This window comes from Crinia signifera, chromosome 1 (genome assembly GCF_055691185.1).
Source record: "Crinia signifera chromosome 1, ASM5569118v1, whole genome shotgun sequence".
Lineage (NCBI taxonomy): Eukaryota > Metazoa > Chordata > Amphibia > Anura > Myobatrachidae > Crinia > Crinia signifera.
Genome location: NC_139217.1, coordinates 11,565,968 through 11,586,547, shown reverse-complemented (window position 1 = coordinate 11,586,547; position 20,580 = coordinate 11,565,968). Strand labels below are relative to the sequence as shown.

Sequence of the window (20,580 nt, the reverse complement as noted above, 5' to 3'; positions counted from 1 at the left end):
TGGGAGGACAAAACATATAGGCGGAGGAAGTTCTCAAGGTCCTGGTTGACCCTCTCCATCTGTCCTTTGACTGGGGATGGTATGCTGATGAGAATTTGAGGTCCACCTTGAATACTTTGCATAAAGCCCTCCAGAACCTGGCGACAAATTGGACACCGCGGTTAGATACGATCTCTATAGGAAGCTTAAAAATGTTCTGGACAAACAATTTTGCCAGTTGCGGGGCAGAAGGCAGACCCTTCAGGGGTACAAAATGGGCCATTTAAAAAAAACGATCCACCCTGACCCATATGGTATTGAACTCCTGGGACTTCGGAAGATCAGAGATGAAGTCCATTGAGATATGGGTCCATGGACAATTAGGAATCGAGAGTAGCACAAATGTGCCAGCCGGAGCTTGGTGGAAGACCTTGTGTTGCGCACATATAGGACAGGAAGCTACAAAGTCCTTGACATCCTTCCGAAGATGGGGCCACCAATAGGACCAATGAATGATCTCCCAGGTTTTCAAGATGGCAGGGTGACCAAAAGATTGAGATGAATGAGCTTTGGATGTAGCTCAGGGGGCACAAATATCTTCCCTCGGGCGGCACAGACGACAAGTCAGTAGAAGCAAAGGCTGTAGGATTTCTTATTGGATTGGATTCGGGTATACCGATGTCCTCTTCTAGGGAACGGGACAAAGCAACGGCTTTGGCATTCTGGGAACCAGGAAGAAACAAAATCTTAAAATTAAACCTGGAGAAGAACAAGAACCAACGAGACTGTCTGGGGTTCAAACACTGAGCGGACTGAATGTACAGAAGGTTCTTGTGGTCTGTGTAGATTGTCACTGGATGCTTGGCTCCCTCCAGAAGGTAACGCCACTCTTCTAGAGCCAATTTAATAGCCAATAACTCCTGGTCACCGATGGCGTAATTCTTCTCTGCCGGTAGGAATTTGCGTGGAGAATCGTAACCGATGAATGGCCTGGAAACTGCTGGAATGTCAGCAGTCTGGGAACTGCTGGAAAGTCAGCAGTCAGGGAACTGTTAGGTTTGTATGAAGTGTTGACATCTGTGTTGACTTGGGAGTTGAAGGTGGTGATGGCCCTTTAAGGGCAATGCAAACTTGCTGGCAGTTGCTGGAGAGCTCTAGCTTCTTCCTCTGGAGAACTGCAGATGGTATAAGCAGCTGGAAGATGTCCTGGCAGGTGAAGGGTGTCCAGGGAGCTTTCAGGAATCAACAGCAGCTGTATCAGAGTACTCAGGAACACAGGTACTCAGGAACAAGGGAATCTGGAGCCTAGAACGCTGACTCCTGGTAGCACACATGATTAAGACTAGTTGTTCAAGGCAGGGGTAATGGGCCAGAGGCCTTACCTATATCTCCCCAGCTGGTCTGTGATTGGCTGCAACCTGCAGCAGCAATTAAGTCCAGGAAGTACCTGTGTACACCTTTGGTCACATGAGTCAGTGCACAGGTCAGAGCAACAATGTCACAGGCAATCCAGGATGCACCAGCGTGCGGGTAAGGAATGCGGACGCGGTTGCAGATGCGAACGCACACTGCGGATTCTGACATCCTCCTCCTAACCTCTTTGCTCCTGCTATCCTGCCTACCCTACCTCCCATCTGTTCCCATCTGTTCCTACTTATCCTATTATTTTTCGTTTGTCCACCCACCTCCTTTTAGTCTGTTAACTCTTAGGAGTAGGGCCCTCCTTCCTCACGTACTCACCCTACCTCTTTACCTCACCTGCCCTGTTCTTCCCTTCCTCCACTTCATCTTCAGTCTCCTTGACAATTTTAGTTCTATCAGCTGTACCCCTATTTATGCTGTATTTTATCATCACACCCGTCCAGGCCACCCCTTCCCCGGGCTGCTTAAAACAATGTCCCGGGCCAGGGATTTAAATGCCAATCCGCCCCTGGCTCTATGGAGACTGACTGAATTCTGGGTATGGGAGCAACACCAGATATATTCAATTTAGAGTCAGGTTGCAACTCTATGTGATCGTAGTAAGGCCTCAAATTAACATCTGGGACTGTGTGACAACCATAGGCGAATCTAGAATTATGGTAATGGGTGGTCCCAGATCTAGATAAAAAAGCCGGGGGACCTTTGCGCGGCTGTGCCGCGCGCCAAAAAGGGGCGTTGCCTCACGGGAAGGAGGCGTGGCATCACAAAAGGGGTGTGGTATTACACTTTAGACCATACACAGTAATGCCCATTACATATTTTAGCAAACTCCGTAATACACATTACACATAAAGCCACACCGTAATGCCAATTACACATAAGGCCACACACCATAATGCCCATTACACATTGTGCCACACATCATGATGCCCATTACATACTATATAACAAAATGTAATGCCCATTACATATTTGCCACATAAGTGCAGCTTACCTACGTGCTCATTGCTAGGGGGTTCTTGCTTGATGGCACCATAGTACCCATTACACATGATGCCGCACACCATAGTACCCATTACACATGATGTCGAACACCATAGTACCCATTACACATGATGCTGCACACATATTGTCCCTTACACATGATGCTGCACACACAGTGGCGGATTCGGGGGGGGGGGGGCACCCGGGCACGTGCCCCCTCTGTCATTTAATATTGTATCTGAGGACCAGGGCTTTCCAACGAGCCCAGCCCCGTGTTTCTAGCCCCCGGGAACCGAAGATATCGCCTGGCAAAGCTGTAACGTTTTTTCCCCATAGGATAATATGGGACCCGTCAATTCTGACCCCTACCCGGTTCCGACGGCTGCCAGTTCCCCACCTGGCATCCCAGAAGCTTGAGGTTGATATCATTCAATTCCAAATCGCTGGGCCTTCAATATGATACCAGGCTGGTCCATATCGGTCATATTGGTTCCGGAGATATTGCACGTAAACCGATTTTTTTATTAAATTTCATAGCTGTTCATGTTCTTTGAGGGCAGATTACTCTGGAACCAAACGTTCCAGTTTCACTGGACCAAAATCATTCAAAGCCCACTCAAAAGTTCTTCAATATGATACTCGTCTCATGTAAATGGGTCAGTTGGTCCTGAAGATATAGCCGGTTAAATCAGATAACGGGTTAAAGGGAGGGGAGTGGTGGTTTTCTCTCCCCCTCACACCAGAAAATGCAGTGACTAGGCTGGTGTAAAAGGGGCCAACCTGGGAATGCATTTTCTGGTGTGAAAGGGGTATTATTTATAATAGCCGGGACCTGCAGTGCTCTGCATACAGCCAGGCTCTGCCACTGTCAGTAGCTATCACTTCTGCCTGGCGGCAGCTGTCCCCCATTTACCGCGAGCATGTATTCCCCCTTGGCAATGAGCATGTAATCCCACATGGCAACGAGCATGGAACCTCTGGCAATGAGCATGGAACCCTTGGCAATGAGCATGTAGATAAGCAGCACTTATGTAGCATAATTTTTAATAGGCATTATGGTGTTTGGCATAATACATAATGGACATAATGGCGTGTAACTTAACGTGTAATGGACATTATGGTGTAAATGTTTAATGCGCGCCTTTGGTGGACAATGTCGCTGTTTATGAAGCGTATTGTGAATTTTGGCTTAATCTGTGTGGCATTATGTGAATTCTGGCTCAATCCGTGTAGCATTATGTGAATTTTGGCTCAATCCATTTGGCATTATGTGAATTTTGGCTCATTCCATTTATCATCATGTGTATAATGGGGTCTAGTATTTTTTTGCATAATGTGTAGAAGTTGTATATGGTGTTGTACACTACACTCAAGGACACGCCCCCTGTTGAGTGGCCACACCCCCTTTTCCGGAGCGCGCCTTCTGCGCGCGCACAACTACATCCATCACTTTTGTCACCATGGTGGGCCTGCGTACTTTTTTAATCCCATTCCCACCCTCTCTCTGAAGCTCTCTTAGCATGTACAATGGCACCACTAACCCTGCCCCTCCCCCACCTAAATCCTCTTTTATCATGGTGCCCCCCCTGTCATTTTATCCTGGATCCGCCCCTGTGCACACATAATGTCCCTTACACATGATGCTGCACACATAATGCTCCTTACACATGATGCTGCACACATAATACCCCTTACATATGATGCTGCACACCGTAATGCCCCTTACATATTAAGCCACACATTATGCATAATGCCCCCACATACCGCCACTTGTAGCGTCCCTTAAGCAATGTCCCCCCCAAAGTGCCACTTACTGTAAATTTTTATATGAGCCTTCGCTGCTGCTGCAGGGAGAGATGAAGAGTGGTGCAGCTGCTTCTATGGGGAGAGGAGCAGAGCGCAGCGCAGAGCACGCTCCCACTCCCCTCCTGGTGTCTCCTCTAGCCGAGTGGACATTTGAAATATTGTGCGCTATTGTTGTGCGTGACGTCGGGGGAGCACGCCGGGTGCCGGCACCACATGATTAAAGGGAGGGCGGGCTGAGGTGAAAGCGGGGAGAAGAATTGGAGCAGAAGCTGCAGGGGTGACAGTCATTGACAGCTGGGCAGGGGGCTGCCCAGCTGTATTCAGAGCAGTGCAGGTCACGGCTATTTGAAATAATACCCCTTTCACAAAAGAAAATGCAGGGATTTACTCGGGAATATGGTCCCAGGATCATGCAGGGACATTCCCATTATACACCAACCTGCATTTTCTGGTGTGAGGGGGAGAGAAAACCACTCCCCTCTCCCTACCCCCCTTTAACCAACCAGCTATATCTTTGGAACCAACTGACCCATTTACATGACACCAGTATCATATTAAAGAACTTTTGAGTTGGTCCCGTGAAACTGGGCTGTTTGTTTCCAGAGAAATCTGCCCTCAAAGAACATAAACAGTCATGAAATTACATTTAAGAAATGAACAAAAAACGGTTTAACCTCAATATCCCTGGAACCAATTAACCCATATGGATCCAGCCTGGTATCAGATTGAAGGCCCTGCGATTTGGGTTTGACTGAGATCAACTTTGAGCTTCAGTGATGCCAAAGGGGGAACTGGCAGCCGTTGGAATTGGGTGGGGGTTGGAATTAGCGGGTCCCATGTTATCCTATAGGGAAAACGTTCCAGCTTTGCCTGGCAGTATCTCCAGTTCCCAGGGGGCTAGAGACACGGGGCTGGGCTCGTTGGAAAGCCCCAGCCCTCAGCTGTAAAATGGGCTAATGGATGGTCCTGTGCACCCCCGGACCACCCCCTAGATTCGCCTATGGTGACAACTTGTGTGCATACAGCAATTGTCTACCATCAAGTGTACAGCAATTGCATCTGAGGATACCGCTATAAATGTCACTTTGGGGCAGATTTAACAACCAGGGTGAGATGTACTAAGTCATGTGTTATATCTGCCCCCATGTGTTATCCTACAGTATTTTGCCCTCTGTTTCCCATGTATGCAGTTTAAGTCTTTGGCCTAATTTTGTTTAGGGAGGTGGATTGCTTCATGCTGAGGAAATAGTCTGGGCAGAAAAGAATCCAATTCCCTGCTGCCTATACTTGAAGTATGGACATCACTCTGTAGAAGGTCTGGAAAGTACCTACGACTTCAAGTCGGAGTTCTTTGGCCTACTAAGTCGAAAATATATCCTCCGCGTTTCTGACAATCAGGAAAAAATCCTTCTCATTTGTGAAGGTTTTGACGAAGTCTTGGAATGTACAAACTACGGTAAGAAAGTGATGAACCTTTTCTTATAGCCAAGAATCATTTAGTTTGTGATTGTATAGTTAAGTCTTATTGGTTATCCTTTTTTTTACTTCTTTTTTATTGAAAATTCTGTGCAATTCATACATTTTCATATGTTGTACAAGTAATGACTTAACATACAATTAGTGCCAATAAAATTGCTTTCCATTAAAAAAGAAAAACAATATTAAACATTTCACTTTGTAAATAATTATAACATTATATCAATCCTATCATTTTTATTTATGTAATGTTTTTATTGATTGTGAAACGTATATATGTGTTTTATCTTAACCATCAATTCACCATGTTACTTTTAGATTTAACATTTGACTTTAATTAATCCCCCTTCAGTCCTCCCCGATATTTCCTCTATCTCTTTCTATCTAATTTGATTTATTTTATTTCCTTCCCTCAGAATGGGTCATTTCCATTACTTTGTAACTCTAGCTCATACCATGAGGTCGAGGCCACTGACTTCTTCAAGATGTTTTTGGCCTGCATAGGCCGGGTTTTAGCGTGTGGTAGCCATATGTCAAAGAACATTTTAGCTTTTTCTCCTTATCTCTGATCATTTCTATCCAGTCCATCTGGAATAAATATGTTATTCTGGGGATTAGTAAAGATTATGTAAGTGCATGTATGAGTGTCCACTGTGATAATATTGTCTTTCTTGTGGCTGCTGCTATTTTGGCCAGTAATATACGTTGCCCTCGTGAGAGTCTAGTTTGCAAGGGATAGATGTCCCACAAAGCCCATTCGGGTGTAGGGATTACCTCGATGTCACACCTATCTTGTATGTATTTACTTACTTTTCCCCAAAATCTCTTTACTTCCCCGTATCCCCACATACAATAGAGTAAGCCCGCATTTAGACATTAGAAACAGTTTGCATCTGTAGATGCTTCCATATGAAACCTCCTATTTGGAGTATAGTAGGCCCTGTGGAACAATTTATATTGCATTTCCATATAAGAAACACCCATAGGCGAATCTAGAATTATGGTAATGGGTGGTCCCAAATCTAGACATAACAGTAGGGGAACTTAGCGCGGCGCAGCCGCGCGCCAAAAAGGGGCGTGGCCTCATGGGAAGGAGGCGTGGCATCACAAAAAGGGGTGTGGTGTTACACTTTAGACCATACACAGTAATGCCCATAACACATTTTAGCAAACTCTGTAATACCCATTACACATAAAGCCACACGCCGTAATGCCACTTACACATAAGGCCACACACCATAATGCACATTACACATTGTGCCACACATCATGATGCCCATTACATACTATATAACAACCATTATGACCATTACATATTTGCCACATAAGTGCTGCTTACCTACGTGCTCATTGCTAGGGGGTTCTTGCTTGATGGCACCATAGTACCCATTACACATGATGCCGCACACCATAGTACCCATTACACATGATGCCGCACACCATAGTACCCATTACACATGATGCCGCACACCATAGTACCCATTACACATGATGCTGCACACCATAGTACCCATTACACATGATGCCGCGCACCATAGTACCCATTACACATGATGCCGCACACCATAGTACCCATTACACATGATGCTGCACACATAATGTCCCTTACACATGATGCAGCACACATAATGCCGCTTACACATGATGCTGCACACCATAATGCCCCTTACACATTAAGCCACACATTATGCATAATACCCCCACATACCGCTACTTGTAGCGTCCCTTAAGCAATGCCCCCAAAAGTGCCACTTACTGTAAATTTTTATATGAGCCTTCGCTGCTGCTGCAGGGAGAGATGGAGAGCGGTGCAGCTGCTTCTATGGGGAGAGGAGCAGAGCGCAGCGCAGAGCACACTCACACTCCCCTCCTGGTGTCCCCTCTATCCGAGTGGACATTTGAAATATTGTGCGCGCTGCTGTTGATGTGCGTGATTTCGGGGGAGCACGCCGGGCGCCAGCACCACATGATTAAAGGGGGGGGAGGCTGAGGTGAAAGCGGGAAGAAGAATTGGAGTGGAAGCTGCAGGGGTGACAGTCATTGACAGCTGGGCAGAGAGCAGGGGGCTGCCCGGCTGTATTCAGAGCACTGCAGGTCACGGCTGTTTGAAATAATACCCCTTTCACAACAGAAAGTTCAGGGATTTACCCGGGAATATGGTCCCGGGATCATGCAGGGACATTCCCAGGCTGACACCTTATACACCAGCCCTGCATTTTCTGGTGTGAGGGGGAGAGACAACCACTTCCCTCTCCCTACCCCCCTTTAACCAACCAGCTATATCTTCGGAACCAACTGACCCATTTAGATGAGACCAGTATCATATTGAGGAACTTTTGAGTTGGCTTCGAATGATTTTGGTCCCATGAAACTGGGCTGTTTGGTTACAGAGAAATCTGCCCTCAAAGAACATAAACAGTCATGAAATTACATTTAAGAAATGAAAAAAAAAAAAAAAAAAACGGTTTAACCTCAATATCCCTGGAACCAATTAACCCATATGGATCCAGCCTGGTATCAGATTGAAGGCCCAGCAATTTGGGTTCGACTGAGATCAACCTCGAGCTTCAGTGATGCCGAAGGGGGAACTGGCAGCCGTTGAACTGGGTGGGGGTTGGAATTAGCGGGTCCCATGTTATCCTATAGGGAAAATGTTCCAACTTTGCCTGGTCGTATCTCCAGTTCCCAGGGGGCTAGAGACACGGGGCTGGGCTCGTTGGAAAGCTCCATCCCTCAGCTACAAAATGGGCTAATGGGTGGTCCTGTGCACCCCCGGACCTTACAGATATTTATTTATACGAATAAACGCTGTCAGCACAGATTGAAGGGTTACTACTGGTAGATCTTCTTTCCATCTTGCCAGCCCTGTCCATAGGCGTGCGCAGGGGGGGTGCCGGGGGTGCACAGGCACCTCCTAATGACAGGACCTTGCTGCACGATTGCAGCAAGGTCCTACATCACAGAATATAATTTTTTTTTTCCTGGAGCCGGCTGCCTGTAGGGGGAGCTGAAGTGCACAGACAGCTCCTCTCAGGCCTAACTGAAACAGTGCTGGCCGAGTGGCCGGGTGAGGAGTGAGGAGAGGACTTCCTGGTGTTTGAATGTGCTGCAGGTAAGCTGGAACAGGGGGATTGTATGTTATATGAGGCTATGACTTTGTTTTAGCGGGGAAGGGGGAAGGTATACTGGTCTTTAATAATGCTGGCTGTTTTTTTGTTATGTCATAAAGGTGTGTGTTTATCAGCTTTTTGTAAGTATACTGTGTGTGTGCATAGGGGGGCTGTGTATATGTGCACTACGTGTGTGGGAGGGGACTCTGTGTACTGTGTGTGTATTTGGGTGTGCAAAGGCTGTGCATATGTATACTATGTGTGAGGGGGCTCTGTAAGTATGTATGTGTGTGTATACTATGGGCCTTATTCAGATGCACTCGGCTGCATGGGGGGGGGGCGGAGATGGGCGGGGGGGCGCCGGTCTGCCCCATTACCATATGGGAACGCCCAGCATTCCATGGGCGTTTCCATGAGAATGCTGGGCGTTCTCATGGTAATGAGGCAGTGACGCGGGTGTGTGGGCCGGGTAGCTGACATCACCGGATGTCAGCTGCCCGCCCATATCACGCCAGCGTGCACGCAAATGTAAGTAACTTAAAAGTCACTTATATATGCGTGCACGCTAAACATCATTCGATGGTCGGTGACCATCGAATGATGTGGGCGGACACCCCAGCAATGCGAATGGATGTTAATGCAAAACATCCATTCGCTGCTGTGCGGGCTAAGCCGCACTTTGAGGGGGCGACGGGGGGGGGGGTGGTTCACCGAGCGGGGTTGGATGGACTCGCAAGGCTGCGAATTCGCACCCTTGCGAATCAACCTGAATAACCCCCTATGTGTGGGGGCGGGCATTTGCCCCTGGGTACTTGGGGTACAAGTGTGGTGCACCCACTAATAAAACGGGCTGCGCACGCCTATGGCCCTGTCTGTATACTATCTATCTGGATTTGCCGTTTAATCTGTGCATACAGTAGGGAGGTTGTATATATTTTTTTTTTGCCCGACATATCATTACTTCCATATCTTGGGCGAAATTTACTAAGAATACCAATACGAAATTTCGTGTTCCGGAGGGGAATTTACAAAGCAGTCAGATACGACTGCTTTGTAACCCTCCGATGTCGTATTAATTCGTTTTAGCAGCCAATAGAATCATTCAGAGGAGAAGCGCTGAAGATGAACTTTCAGCGATTCTTCTGTTCGTTGATGCCGGGATGCCGTTTTGTTTCCAAGTACCGGAGGACTACTACGGAACGAAGAGGACAGATCTACGCCTGAGGAGACCTGTGAGTAGAATTTCCTTCCACAGGTCCCCTATGGATTTCTGCTGACCTCTGGATCCCAGGGCCGGACGCCTGGACCCCGGAGCCGGACCCCTGGACCATGGAGCCCCGGACCCCTGGACCATGGAGCCCTGGACTCAGGGACCAACCTACGGGCTCAAGATAGGTAAGTATTAGTATGTGTGGGCTTTGGATGTAATAAAACTTTATTTTTCTTGGGTGTCAGTGTGTTTATTTGACTATTTTTACTACTGTGGAACTACAAGTGCCAGCGGGCCCTTTACTGCCCCACATGCTGGGACCTGTGGTTCTCCAAGTCCCAAGTTGCGGGGGAGGCTTGCTAGGACTCATAGTTTCACAGTATTAAACAATAGTTTATTCTATTTTTTTTACATATAATCAGCCTGGTGACCACCGCTCCATGGTCACCGGGGACAGCACCAGGCTTCAGCCTGGTCAGGTAAGTCCTGGAGGGGGGGACCCCTTTATTGGGGGGCTCCCCACTCTCCCAGGGACCCTGGCCAGGCTGACTGGTCAGTAGGGTGAATGTTTTGGCCGCAGGAACTTATATAATAAGTGTCCCCCGGCTGTGACATTACCCAGCTGGCTGGTTTGGCCTGGGGCTGTTTCTTAAAATACGGGGGGGCCCCTAGTCATTTTGTCCCCCATATTTTGGGAACCAGCCCTGGCCATGGAGCCTGGGGCTGGTTTCAGAAAAATTGGGGAACCACTATTTGTTGGGTTTCCTGATTTTTTTTATTACCAGCCACGGCTATTTTAGCCTGGTGCTGGTTACAGCCGTGGGGGGGACCCCACGCTGTTTTATTTTTATTTATTTATTATTATTTTTTTAACACTAAAGCCTGCAAATAGGACAGGAAAATAAAGAGTATTTTCCTGCTGTATTTGCCCGGCCATTCGCTGACGAATTTTAATACGGCCGCTTAGTAAATCAGGAACCACCATTCTTTTGAATGGTGATTTCTGTCGTATTGTATCGATGGTGTAGACATTCGTATTTTTAAATACAAATACAAATGTCCCATCAATACAAATACGAAAATTTGTATATTTGGCATAGTAAATGCCAAACATACGAATACACCAAATTTTTTTTTATTTTCGGACGAAAATACGATTTTTTTTCACAAATTCATCTTACTAAATTTCCCCCCTTCTGTTATGTCTCTAATTGTGGGTTTTATCATATCATTATTTACATAGCTTCTCAGCTGAAAATAATGGAAACTAGAGATATTTAGATTACTATATTTTTCAGTTAACTGTTCGTAGGTTCGTAGGTAAGCATTGAAATGTCTTTTTCCTGACGTCTGTGATTGTCCTAATACCTCCTCTCATCAGTTCTGTGATATTTTCTAATTCTGTATTAGTGGTGCTTGGGTTATTATATTATAGTGAACTGATAAGAATATTGATTTATATGGTGACAGTCCCTGCCTGGACCGAACCACTCTCCATGCAGTACAAGTAGCTGTTAGTAGTGGGTTATCTAAGACCCTTGGTGGAATTTGGAGGGTCTCATATATAATAGGCTATTTAATGGAATATCCGGACAAAATGCTTGTTCTAGGGAAACATTTGTGCAGTTGTCAGTGTTGTTTATCCAGTCTATTGCGTACCTATAATTTGCTGCCAGAACATAGCTACGTATACATGGCAAATTTATTCCTCCTAAAACAACTTTTGACTTAACTTAAACATGGATATCCTGGGATTTTTCCTGCCCGTATAAAGGTACTAATCGATGTATTTACTGTTCTTAAATCTGTTTCCTTTAAGATATATGGTAGCATTTGTGTATAGTATAAAAGTCGTGGAAACACCAATATATGATTAATGGCACACTCCTCCAGGATTTAAAATCTTTCAATATACGTGTTATTATAGGTTGAATGTTATTATTGTATAGATCTGTCATATTTTTTGATAATTTAATACCTAAATATGTCAGAGTTGAGATTGCCGAAGGAAAGTAAAAGGAAGGTTATCTGCCCCTCCGTCTTTTGCTTTGGCATGTAATGCCGGATCCTTAGTCTTTGTTTTATTTATATTAAATCCTGACACCTGTTTGAAGCCTAATAATATTTGTATTGTTCCTGAAATTTCTTCTTGAGGGTTTGTAAAATACAGTAGCGTCATCAGCGTACGCTAATACCTTCAGTGCCTCTTTCCCTACTTGTATGCCCTGCCATGCATTATTGAAGTAGAGGTGTCTTATCAAAGAATCTATCGCAAGATCAAACAACAGAGGAGATAATGGGCAGCCTTGCCTAATACCTCGAGACAAAGCAAACTTTGCTTTGTTCATACCATTGATTGTTATAAATGCTGTGGGGGAGGAATACATCATATGGAAAAAAAGTGATAAACCCTATTCCCAGATTTTGAGCATGCAGCACCCTAAGGAGGTGTGACCATGACACCCGGTTAAAGGCCTTGTCTGCATCACAACTGATCATTACTGAACTCCCCTCAGTCTTAGATTCTGCTTGAATTATGGCTGCTATTGCTTGACGTACAATATGTACTGACGATCTGCCACGTATAAAACCTGACTGAGCCGGGTGAAGCAACTTAGGTAATACTCGTTACAGTCGTTCTGCCATAATGGCCGTCAATATTTTCAGATCTTGGTTCAGTAGAGATATAGGGCGATGTAAAGCCATTTGCGTGGGATCTTTACCCACTTTGGGCAAGATAATGATTCTTGCTTTATTAAAATATTTGTCTGGTGTCTTTCCCTCTAATATAGAATTAAATATGGACTGGAGATGTGGTGTCAAATGGGGTGTCAGAATTTTGTAGTACTCAGCCCTCAACCCATCTGGACCGGGGGTTTTACCCCTAGCTAATTTCCCAATGCGATCCCTAATTTTCAGCTCTGAAATTGGTTTTGCCAGGTCTATATTTTCCACATTTGATAGTTTGGGGGCGTTAGCTCTTTTAATAAAATCCATTCCCAGGGATGGGTTATCTATTGGCGCTTCATATAATTGGAAGTAATATTTTAGAAATAGATTGGCTATATCCGCTTTTGTATTAAATTTGTTGTACTCCTACCACTAGTTTAGATATATGTGTCATTGGGCGTTTACTTCTGACTATAGAAGCTAGCAGTTTACCTGCTTTATTACCTCCCCTAAAATATTGATTTTTTTTGACAATCTAAACTATGTTGTGCTTTCTCTGTACAAAGAGCATCATACAATGCTTTTGTATCTAGATATATTTTACGAGTTTCTGGAGTGTTATTACCCAACATAGTGGAATATGTACTAGATATCTCCCTTCTAAGGTCCACTAACTTTTTGCTTAATTGTTTATGTTTAATTGCCACATATGCGATGATGTAGCCTCGTAAGACTGGCTTAGATGTGGCCCAAAAAAGATTTATGTCTTCTATGTGTTGATTATTCTCTTCCACATAATTAAAAAATTGACGTTCCATGTATGTCTTAAATTTTGAGGAGTCCATTAAATATGAAGGAAATCTCCAATTATATTAGTAAGGCCATGGGGAAGGGTGTGCCAAAGTAAACCATGTGGGGGCATGATCGGTTCAAAGGGGTCCACATAAAGTAAACCCTTAAGCCCCACACAGAGTGATACCTCGCTGGCCTATTCCTTTGTACAATACCAGGACTTACATTCTTTATTTCCATTTATCTTTTCTCTTTTTTCATTTTTTTCCATTTTTTTCATTATTTTTTTTTGTGTTCTACACCAGCATTAATAAATTACACCACTATTTTTAAACGAATACTGACTCTACTTCTAAATTTCTTCCGCATATACTATACCTCTCATTTAAGGTGAGCACAAGGTATTACACCAAACTATACAAGATAGATTACTGGGTGATTTGGACACGCCCCAAAACCTGGCAGCTTCCTCTTCACATACATTCTGACGATCTTGAGTGCTTCTGTCTATCTCTATACATTTACCCTATTTAATAACACGTTTGGTATCAACCAAAAGTCAATTCTAGACGATGTGTGATGAGCGTGAGAGTAAAATGTGAATTCCCTATCCACTGGATGTTGAAATCTCCATTGATCAGTGAGGTGTAGGGCATCCATTATTAGAGATATTGCCGGGGGGGGGTTATTACTCCTAATATGTGTTAAAATCCCCTCCCAATATTATAGGTGAAATGTAATAGGATGAAAGAATTAGAAAGTTTAGAAAACCAGTTGTATTTTGCAGTGTAAATGATTGCCGCTTTAAAAAAAACCCTGGAGATTTCTTACCAAATCTCTCACTCTCTGATTCTTTCATCCTATTAAATTTCACCCTATATGTCCTTCCGCCCATTCCTGTACTTGCACGTATAATTTGGTAAAGAAACTTGTATTAGGACCTGTAGGGGCATATACTGTGGCGATCGTGTATAGTGCGCCTTCTACCTTCATTTTTAGGACAGAAATCTTCCCTCTAGATCCCTTAATATATCTAGGATATTATATTGTAGTGATTTGTTGACAATAATCATTACCTCTCTCTGTTTGGTGGTATATGAGGCCTTTATGATGTCTGTAAACCATTTGTCTTTAAATGTGTTCAGATCCCCCTCTCCCCAGTGGGTTTCTTGAGGTACTGCTATGTCAGGTTTTAACCTCCTTAAATGTTGCAGTATCTTCTTCTTCTTTAGTGGGGAGTTCAGGCCCTCTATATTCCAGAAAAGGAATTTAATACATTCCCGCACCCCTGACACATTTGCCCTATTAGCCATTTCCTTTTTTGGGGGGTAATATCTACAGTATTCCTCCCTTGCCCCCTGACCTCTTCCATCCCTTAACTAAGGAGTCTATACATTGTACCCTATACCATTTTTCTTTACCTTGTACCTGAAACGCCTTAGAACCAATTGCCTGAGGTAGTGTCCCTATCTGACATCTCTTAACCTTTAATAAATACCTGCTGTAATAACATTGCCCTTGTCTCCATTTTTCCTCATTTAGCCCTTCAGATATCCAGAGAGCTTTATTACCTGAAAAATTACTATGCCAGAAAACTATTTTTTTAACATTTAACCTTACTTGTGCATACAAACTATTCGAGCCCTCGAACATTTTTAAACAGAAGACAGAGAGAAAAACTGCTTAATTCTATAAACTTTAAACCAATTAGTGTTTGTGCTATAATAGTGAATCCTAACCCACCCAAATAGTGGGCCAGGGTTTGAAGAAGGCCTATCAAAATCCAAATAATTCTGTCTACATAACTTTTTACTTGTAAACTACCCCCCCCCCCTCTATTGTCATAACTCCTACAAATCTATAAGTAGAGTCTATCCCTCTTTTATAATCATATTGTGAGTATATCAACCAAAACTCATATATATTCTTAGTGAACTTGCGAGTATTTTGTTGATTCTTACTTATCCTCTTTACCAACTGTTGTTTTGGGCCAATGAGGTGTACCTTCTCCACCATCATGGTCATTTATATATGTACATTGTAATTCCTTGGGAAGCCATTTTGATACAAGTTCCATCAGGTCTCTGTTTTTCACTGATTCCGATAGGCCTATTAGGCATATGTTATTATGTAGATTTCGATTTACAATCTCTTCCAGTTTCTCTTGAATAACTGTCAGAGATGATGCTTGAGCCGCTATGGTTGCCTTTGCTATATCTAATTCTTCCTCCACTGCCATGATTCTTTTCTCTGCTTCTTCAAACCGTGCATTGTACTCTTTAAGTTGGGCTGCTATCGATTCTATGGCCTTCTTCAGGCCTGTTAATTTGTTGTCCAACAGGGGGGCCAGGATATCTGATATCTCCTGAGCCTTGAAGGTCGAGGACGAGCTTTGTTGCGGGGTATCATTTAAATCTTTTGATAAATCTTTGTCCAATAAAGATAGTAATAAAAGATTGGCCATTATTCTTTATGTCCTTTGGCCAACACGGCATTCCCCTTTCCTCCTTTTTTGGCTTTCTCCATGTATTTATCCATAGGACAATTGACAATTCAATAGTACTTTTACCGTAGGTGTATCTGTCTGGTTACTCTTTCTTTCGCCTCTCTATAAAGTTCTTATTTGTAATCCACCAGCTTTATTAAATGAATATGGGGTTGGTATTCTGGTATTCTAGCTCTGGTTAAGTTGCTTATTGGGTGATAATACTACTGCGTTTCTTTAACCATTGCCAAATGTTCCAAATTAGAGGTTAGCTGTGGTACCTAGTGAAAGGCCTTTCAATTAGGCCAGCAGATGGTTACTTATCTTCACTTAGATTCCCTTACCAGGAGGTTTTAATGAAAATTGTTGTCCACCATGAAGTGGGCACCCAAGTCCAGTCAGGGAGGCTCTTTTATAATTGTTGTGTGGTGTCACCGCACCTACCATCCCCTTTACTGTCTCCTCCACTGCCCGTCCTAGCTTCTTTCACAAAATAGGGTTGATGCAGGGCTCTATTTCCAGGCTTAGCTGTGTGCCAGTCTTTTCCTTTCCTCTTTCAGCCCATACAGGTAACCTCTGCCTCACAGCAGAGGTTACCTGTGACAGCCTGTGTCACTTTCACTGCGGTCAGGAGGGGGGGTGGGGGGTCTGGTATCGCGCACGCTATGACCGCGCTAACCCACTCATCGGGTACTCCTGCTGCACCGCCGCACCCGGCAAGCCGCGCCCGCAGCCTCAGTCAGTCCAGGCCCCGGAGCGGCGGAAGCCGCCCCTCACCTCACTTCCGCAAGGCAGACTCCCGCCACCGCAGACCTCGATCCCCTGTAGTCAGAGCGTGTGGCTGGGTAGGTTTATTTTGCTTTCTAGCGCTTCTATGAGCGTGTTGATTCCGGGGGTCAGGCTCTCTCTGTGTCCCCGTTCGCTGATGGGTCATCTCTGGCGTATTTCTGGCTGCTATCCGCTAGTCAGACCGGAGCAGGGAATAGTGAGGTTTTTTACAAGCGCTAAGGGGATGGAGGTGGGTGGGTACCGTAGGTATGCAGAGTGCAGAGGCAGGTATAATGATAATAGCAGTGAGAGAAGTAGATGAAATGAAATAAAATAAATTAAAAATAAATCAAAAATAAAAATAAATATAAAAATAATAAAAATAAAAATAAAATAATAAAAACAAATAGACACGACCAAATTGATGTTTATACTCCTTATTGGAGTTTGTGGAAGCAGTCCAGTAGTGTGGAGAGAGCTAGGCTGGCTTGCCCTGCACTAAATACGTACTGCCGCAAGACGCAGGCTGAGTACCTTTCTGGCGGGGTTCCGGAGTTTTTTTCACAAGTGACGTCACCTGCCGGCTTTTACCTTGCGCTTGCAGCGGCACTGGCGGGGGCTTGCTCTGTGTCTCCGTCTGGGGGCTTCTTAGTTCAACCAACGCGTTTCACACAACGGTGCTTTTTCAAGGATGTTTGTGGCTTCATTTTTTCTTCTTTATATAGGACAATCTTTATTGATAAAAACGGAAGTCTAAAAACGGAAGTTAAGAATAACCAGCGGGAACCTCATGGTCTTCTTGGGCTATTAATTAGCTGTTGGCTGGCATTTGGTCTTTGATTTTTTTAAAAACAATACAAAATAAAAATAAAAAGAAGGCAAAAATAAAAATAAAAAGAAGGAAAAATAATAAAAATAAAAATAAAATAAGATAGAAATAAAATAAAATAAAAATAAATAAATAGAAAAATAAAAATGAAAATAAATAATAAAAATAAAATTAAAATAAATAAAAATAAAAAATAAAAATAAAAATAAAAATACATATAAAATTAAAAATAAGAAAATAGGTGTAGACAAAATGTGAAGTAGAAATAAAAGGGGAAAGAAAATACCCAATTGAGATGACTGGGGGACCAGAGCAGGGAGCTTGCTTGAAGTGCGGCCGTATGCTAGGTCCACCCACCGAAACTCAAGATGCTCTCTATTGGTAATTCTGAATGGTAATTCTTATTGGTAATACTTATTGGTAATTCTTATTGGTAATACTTATTGGTAATTCTTATTGGTAATTCTTATTGGTAATACTTATTGGTAATTCTTATTGGTAATACTTATTGGTAATTCTTATTGGTAATACTTAATGGTAATACTTATTGGTAATACTTATTGGTAATACTTATTGGTAATACTTATTGGTAATACTTATTGGTAATTCTTATTGGTAATACTTATTGGTAATTCTTATTGGTAATACTTATTGGTAATTCTTATTGGTAATACTTATTTTGGTAATTCTTATTGGTAATTCTTATTGGTAATTCTTATTGGTAATTCTTATTGGTAATACTTATTGGTAATTCTTATTGGTAATTCTTATTGGTAATACTTATTGGTAATTCTTATTGGTAATACTTATTGGTAATACTTATTTGTAATTCTTATTGGAAATACTTATTGGTAATACTTATTAGTAAAACTTCTTGGTAATATTTATTGCTAATACTTATTGGTAATACTTATTGGTAATACTTATTGGTAATACTTATTGCTAATACTTATTGCTAATACTTATTGGTAATACTTCTAGATAATACTTATTGGTAATGCTTATTGGTAATACTTATTGGTAATACTTATTGGTAAATCTTATTGGTAATACTTATTGGTAATACTTATTGGTAATTCTTATTGGTAATACTTATTGGTAATTCTTATTGGTAATACTTATTGGTAATTCTTATTGGTAATACTTATTAGTAATACTTATTAGTAATACTTATTGGTAATACTTATTGGTAATTCTTATTGGTAATACTTATTAGTAATACTTATTGGTAATACTTATTGGTAATTCTTATTGGTAATACTTATTGCTAATACTTATTGGTAATTCTTATTGGTAATACTTATTGCTAATACTTATTGGTAATTCTTATTGGTAATTCTTATTGGTAATTCTTATTGGTAATACTTATTGGTAATACTTCTAGATAATACTTATTGGTAATACTTATTGGTAATACTTATTGGTAATAATTGCATTCTTACAGATAGATCAAGGCATTATCTCCTCATTGCAGTGCTTCTTCTGTCCATATAATAAATGAGGCAGGAGGACAAGGGGAGCATGAAAGTTACCACCAGGGCACCCAAAGTGTAACAACTTCACTCACCACACCTAGCTTGCCTTGTTCTGAAACCAGTGGATCGCAAGAAATAGATGGTGGCATGGATAGTCAAATTGGTGTTCCACTGATCTTGCTGCTGCCACTGCAGTCACAGGTCACATAATATGTACCATCGGTCACATGATCGCAAGCTACATCCACAGACTGGAAACCATCTGCTAATGTCTCTCTATCTCTATCCACTTCCTGATCACATGACAATGCACATAAACTATATACAGGATACTACAGTGGAAATTTACTAAAATGGGACTTCTATTTGACATTGGGTATTGCTAGAGGCAACCAATCAGAATATACTTATGTATTTATCATCTTCAAGAAGATAATAGATAGTATCTGATCAGTTTCCCATAGCAACCTCCCATGTGAAATAGAACTCCCATATTTAGAAACATAAAATGAAATTTACATTTAACCAATGCCTGCATTTATTACATTAAAAATAGTGGTGGAAATCTACTAAGGCAAATAAACCTTTCTAGTAAAATACAAATTTTTTAGGTGTATACATATTTTCTGTATTTACTATCCTGGAAATACGTAAATTCGTATTGATGGCACATTCGTATTTGTAAATACAAATATGAATGGATACTCCATCGATAGTATACAACTAGGAATCGCCATTCAAAATAATGGTGATTCCTAATTTACTTAGTGGCCGTATTGAAAATTAGCTAATTGGCGGTAAACGGCCACTAATTGCCATCCAAAAACACCAGGAAAATACATTTAATTTTCCTGGAGTATTTGGCAGAAGCCTGCACGGATAAGTCAGATCCGTGCAGGCTGCAGTGTAATAAAGAATAGAAGAGTGTACAGCTTCAGGATCAGGTTGGAGATTGCGGTGCAGGTAAGGTTGTAGTGTGTTATCATCAGATTTCTTATTAGCAGGAGTCTTTCCTACTTTTTTGGAATTCCCAATTAGTGGATCAAGCTCACGATGAGGATATGCAGAGCTACAGAAAACAGACAGTAAATCCTTGATACATATTAGGAATGGGTCCATTTAATCAACATCCATTGAACCCCATAGCATGTGGGTAAATCATGGAGTCATGGTATTAGCCGCCACCGCCGCCTGTCATACTTACACGTCAGTGATCTTTCTCCTTCACTTGCCGGGATGGGGGCTGGTGGCAAACAGCCTGTAACTCTCTCTTTGGCGGACGGTTGCCAAGCAATGCCCCGAGCTTCAGTCCTGTGAGTGACGGCAGAGTAGCATCGGAGCGCTGCCTGGCAACGTCCCGGACTTCCATCGAGCGGCTCTGCAGCACACAGGGGGACAACGCTGGGTGGTGGTTTTGAATATAAGGCCAGCGTCTGCTGGGCACAGATGCCAGTTATACTGTAGTTCTGCTTTGCTTGGTCTTGTTAGAGTGTTCCTGGTTCCCAGGCTCCACTGTCCGCTGTGCATTGTTCCTGTCTCGTGCTGCCCTGCAGTCAAGCTTGTTCCAGTATAGG

The 20,580-nt window shown here is 42.8% G+C and overlaps 1 protein-coding gene across 3 annotated transcripts in view; it reads left to right on the top strand.

The window, feature by feature from the left end:
• LOC146062752 (uncharacterized) overlaps positions 1–20,580 on the top strand; it is a 98,223-nt gene that overhangs the window by 41,281 nt on the left and 36,362 nt on the right. For 2 of the 3 annotated variants that reach the window (XM_083174867.1, XM_083174808.1), the window contains exon 3: positions 5,410–5,647. The exons of the other annotated variant lie outside the window; for it this stretch is intronic. In XM_083174867.1, the coding sequence (XP_083030993.1) occupies positions 5,410–5,647 (238 nt within the window). The remainder of the gene's footprint in view (positions 1–5,409; positions 5,648–20,580) is intronic. 3 annotated transcript variants of the gene reach the window in all.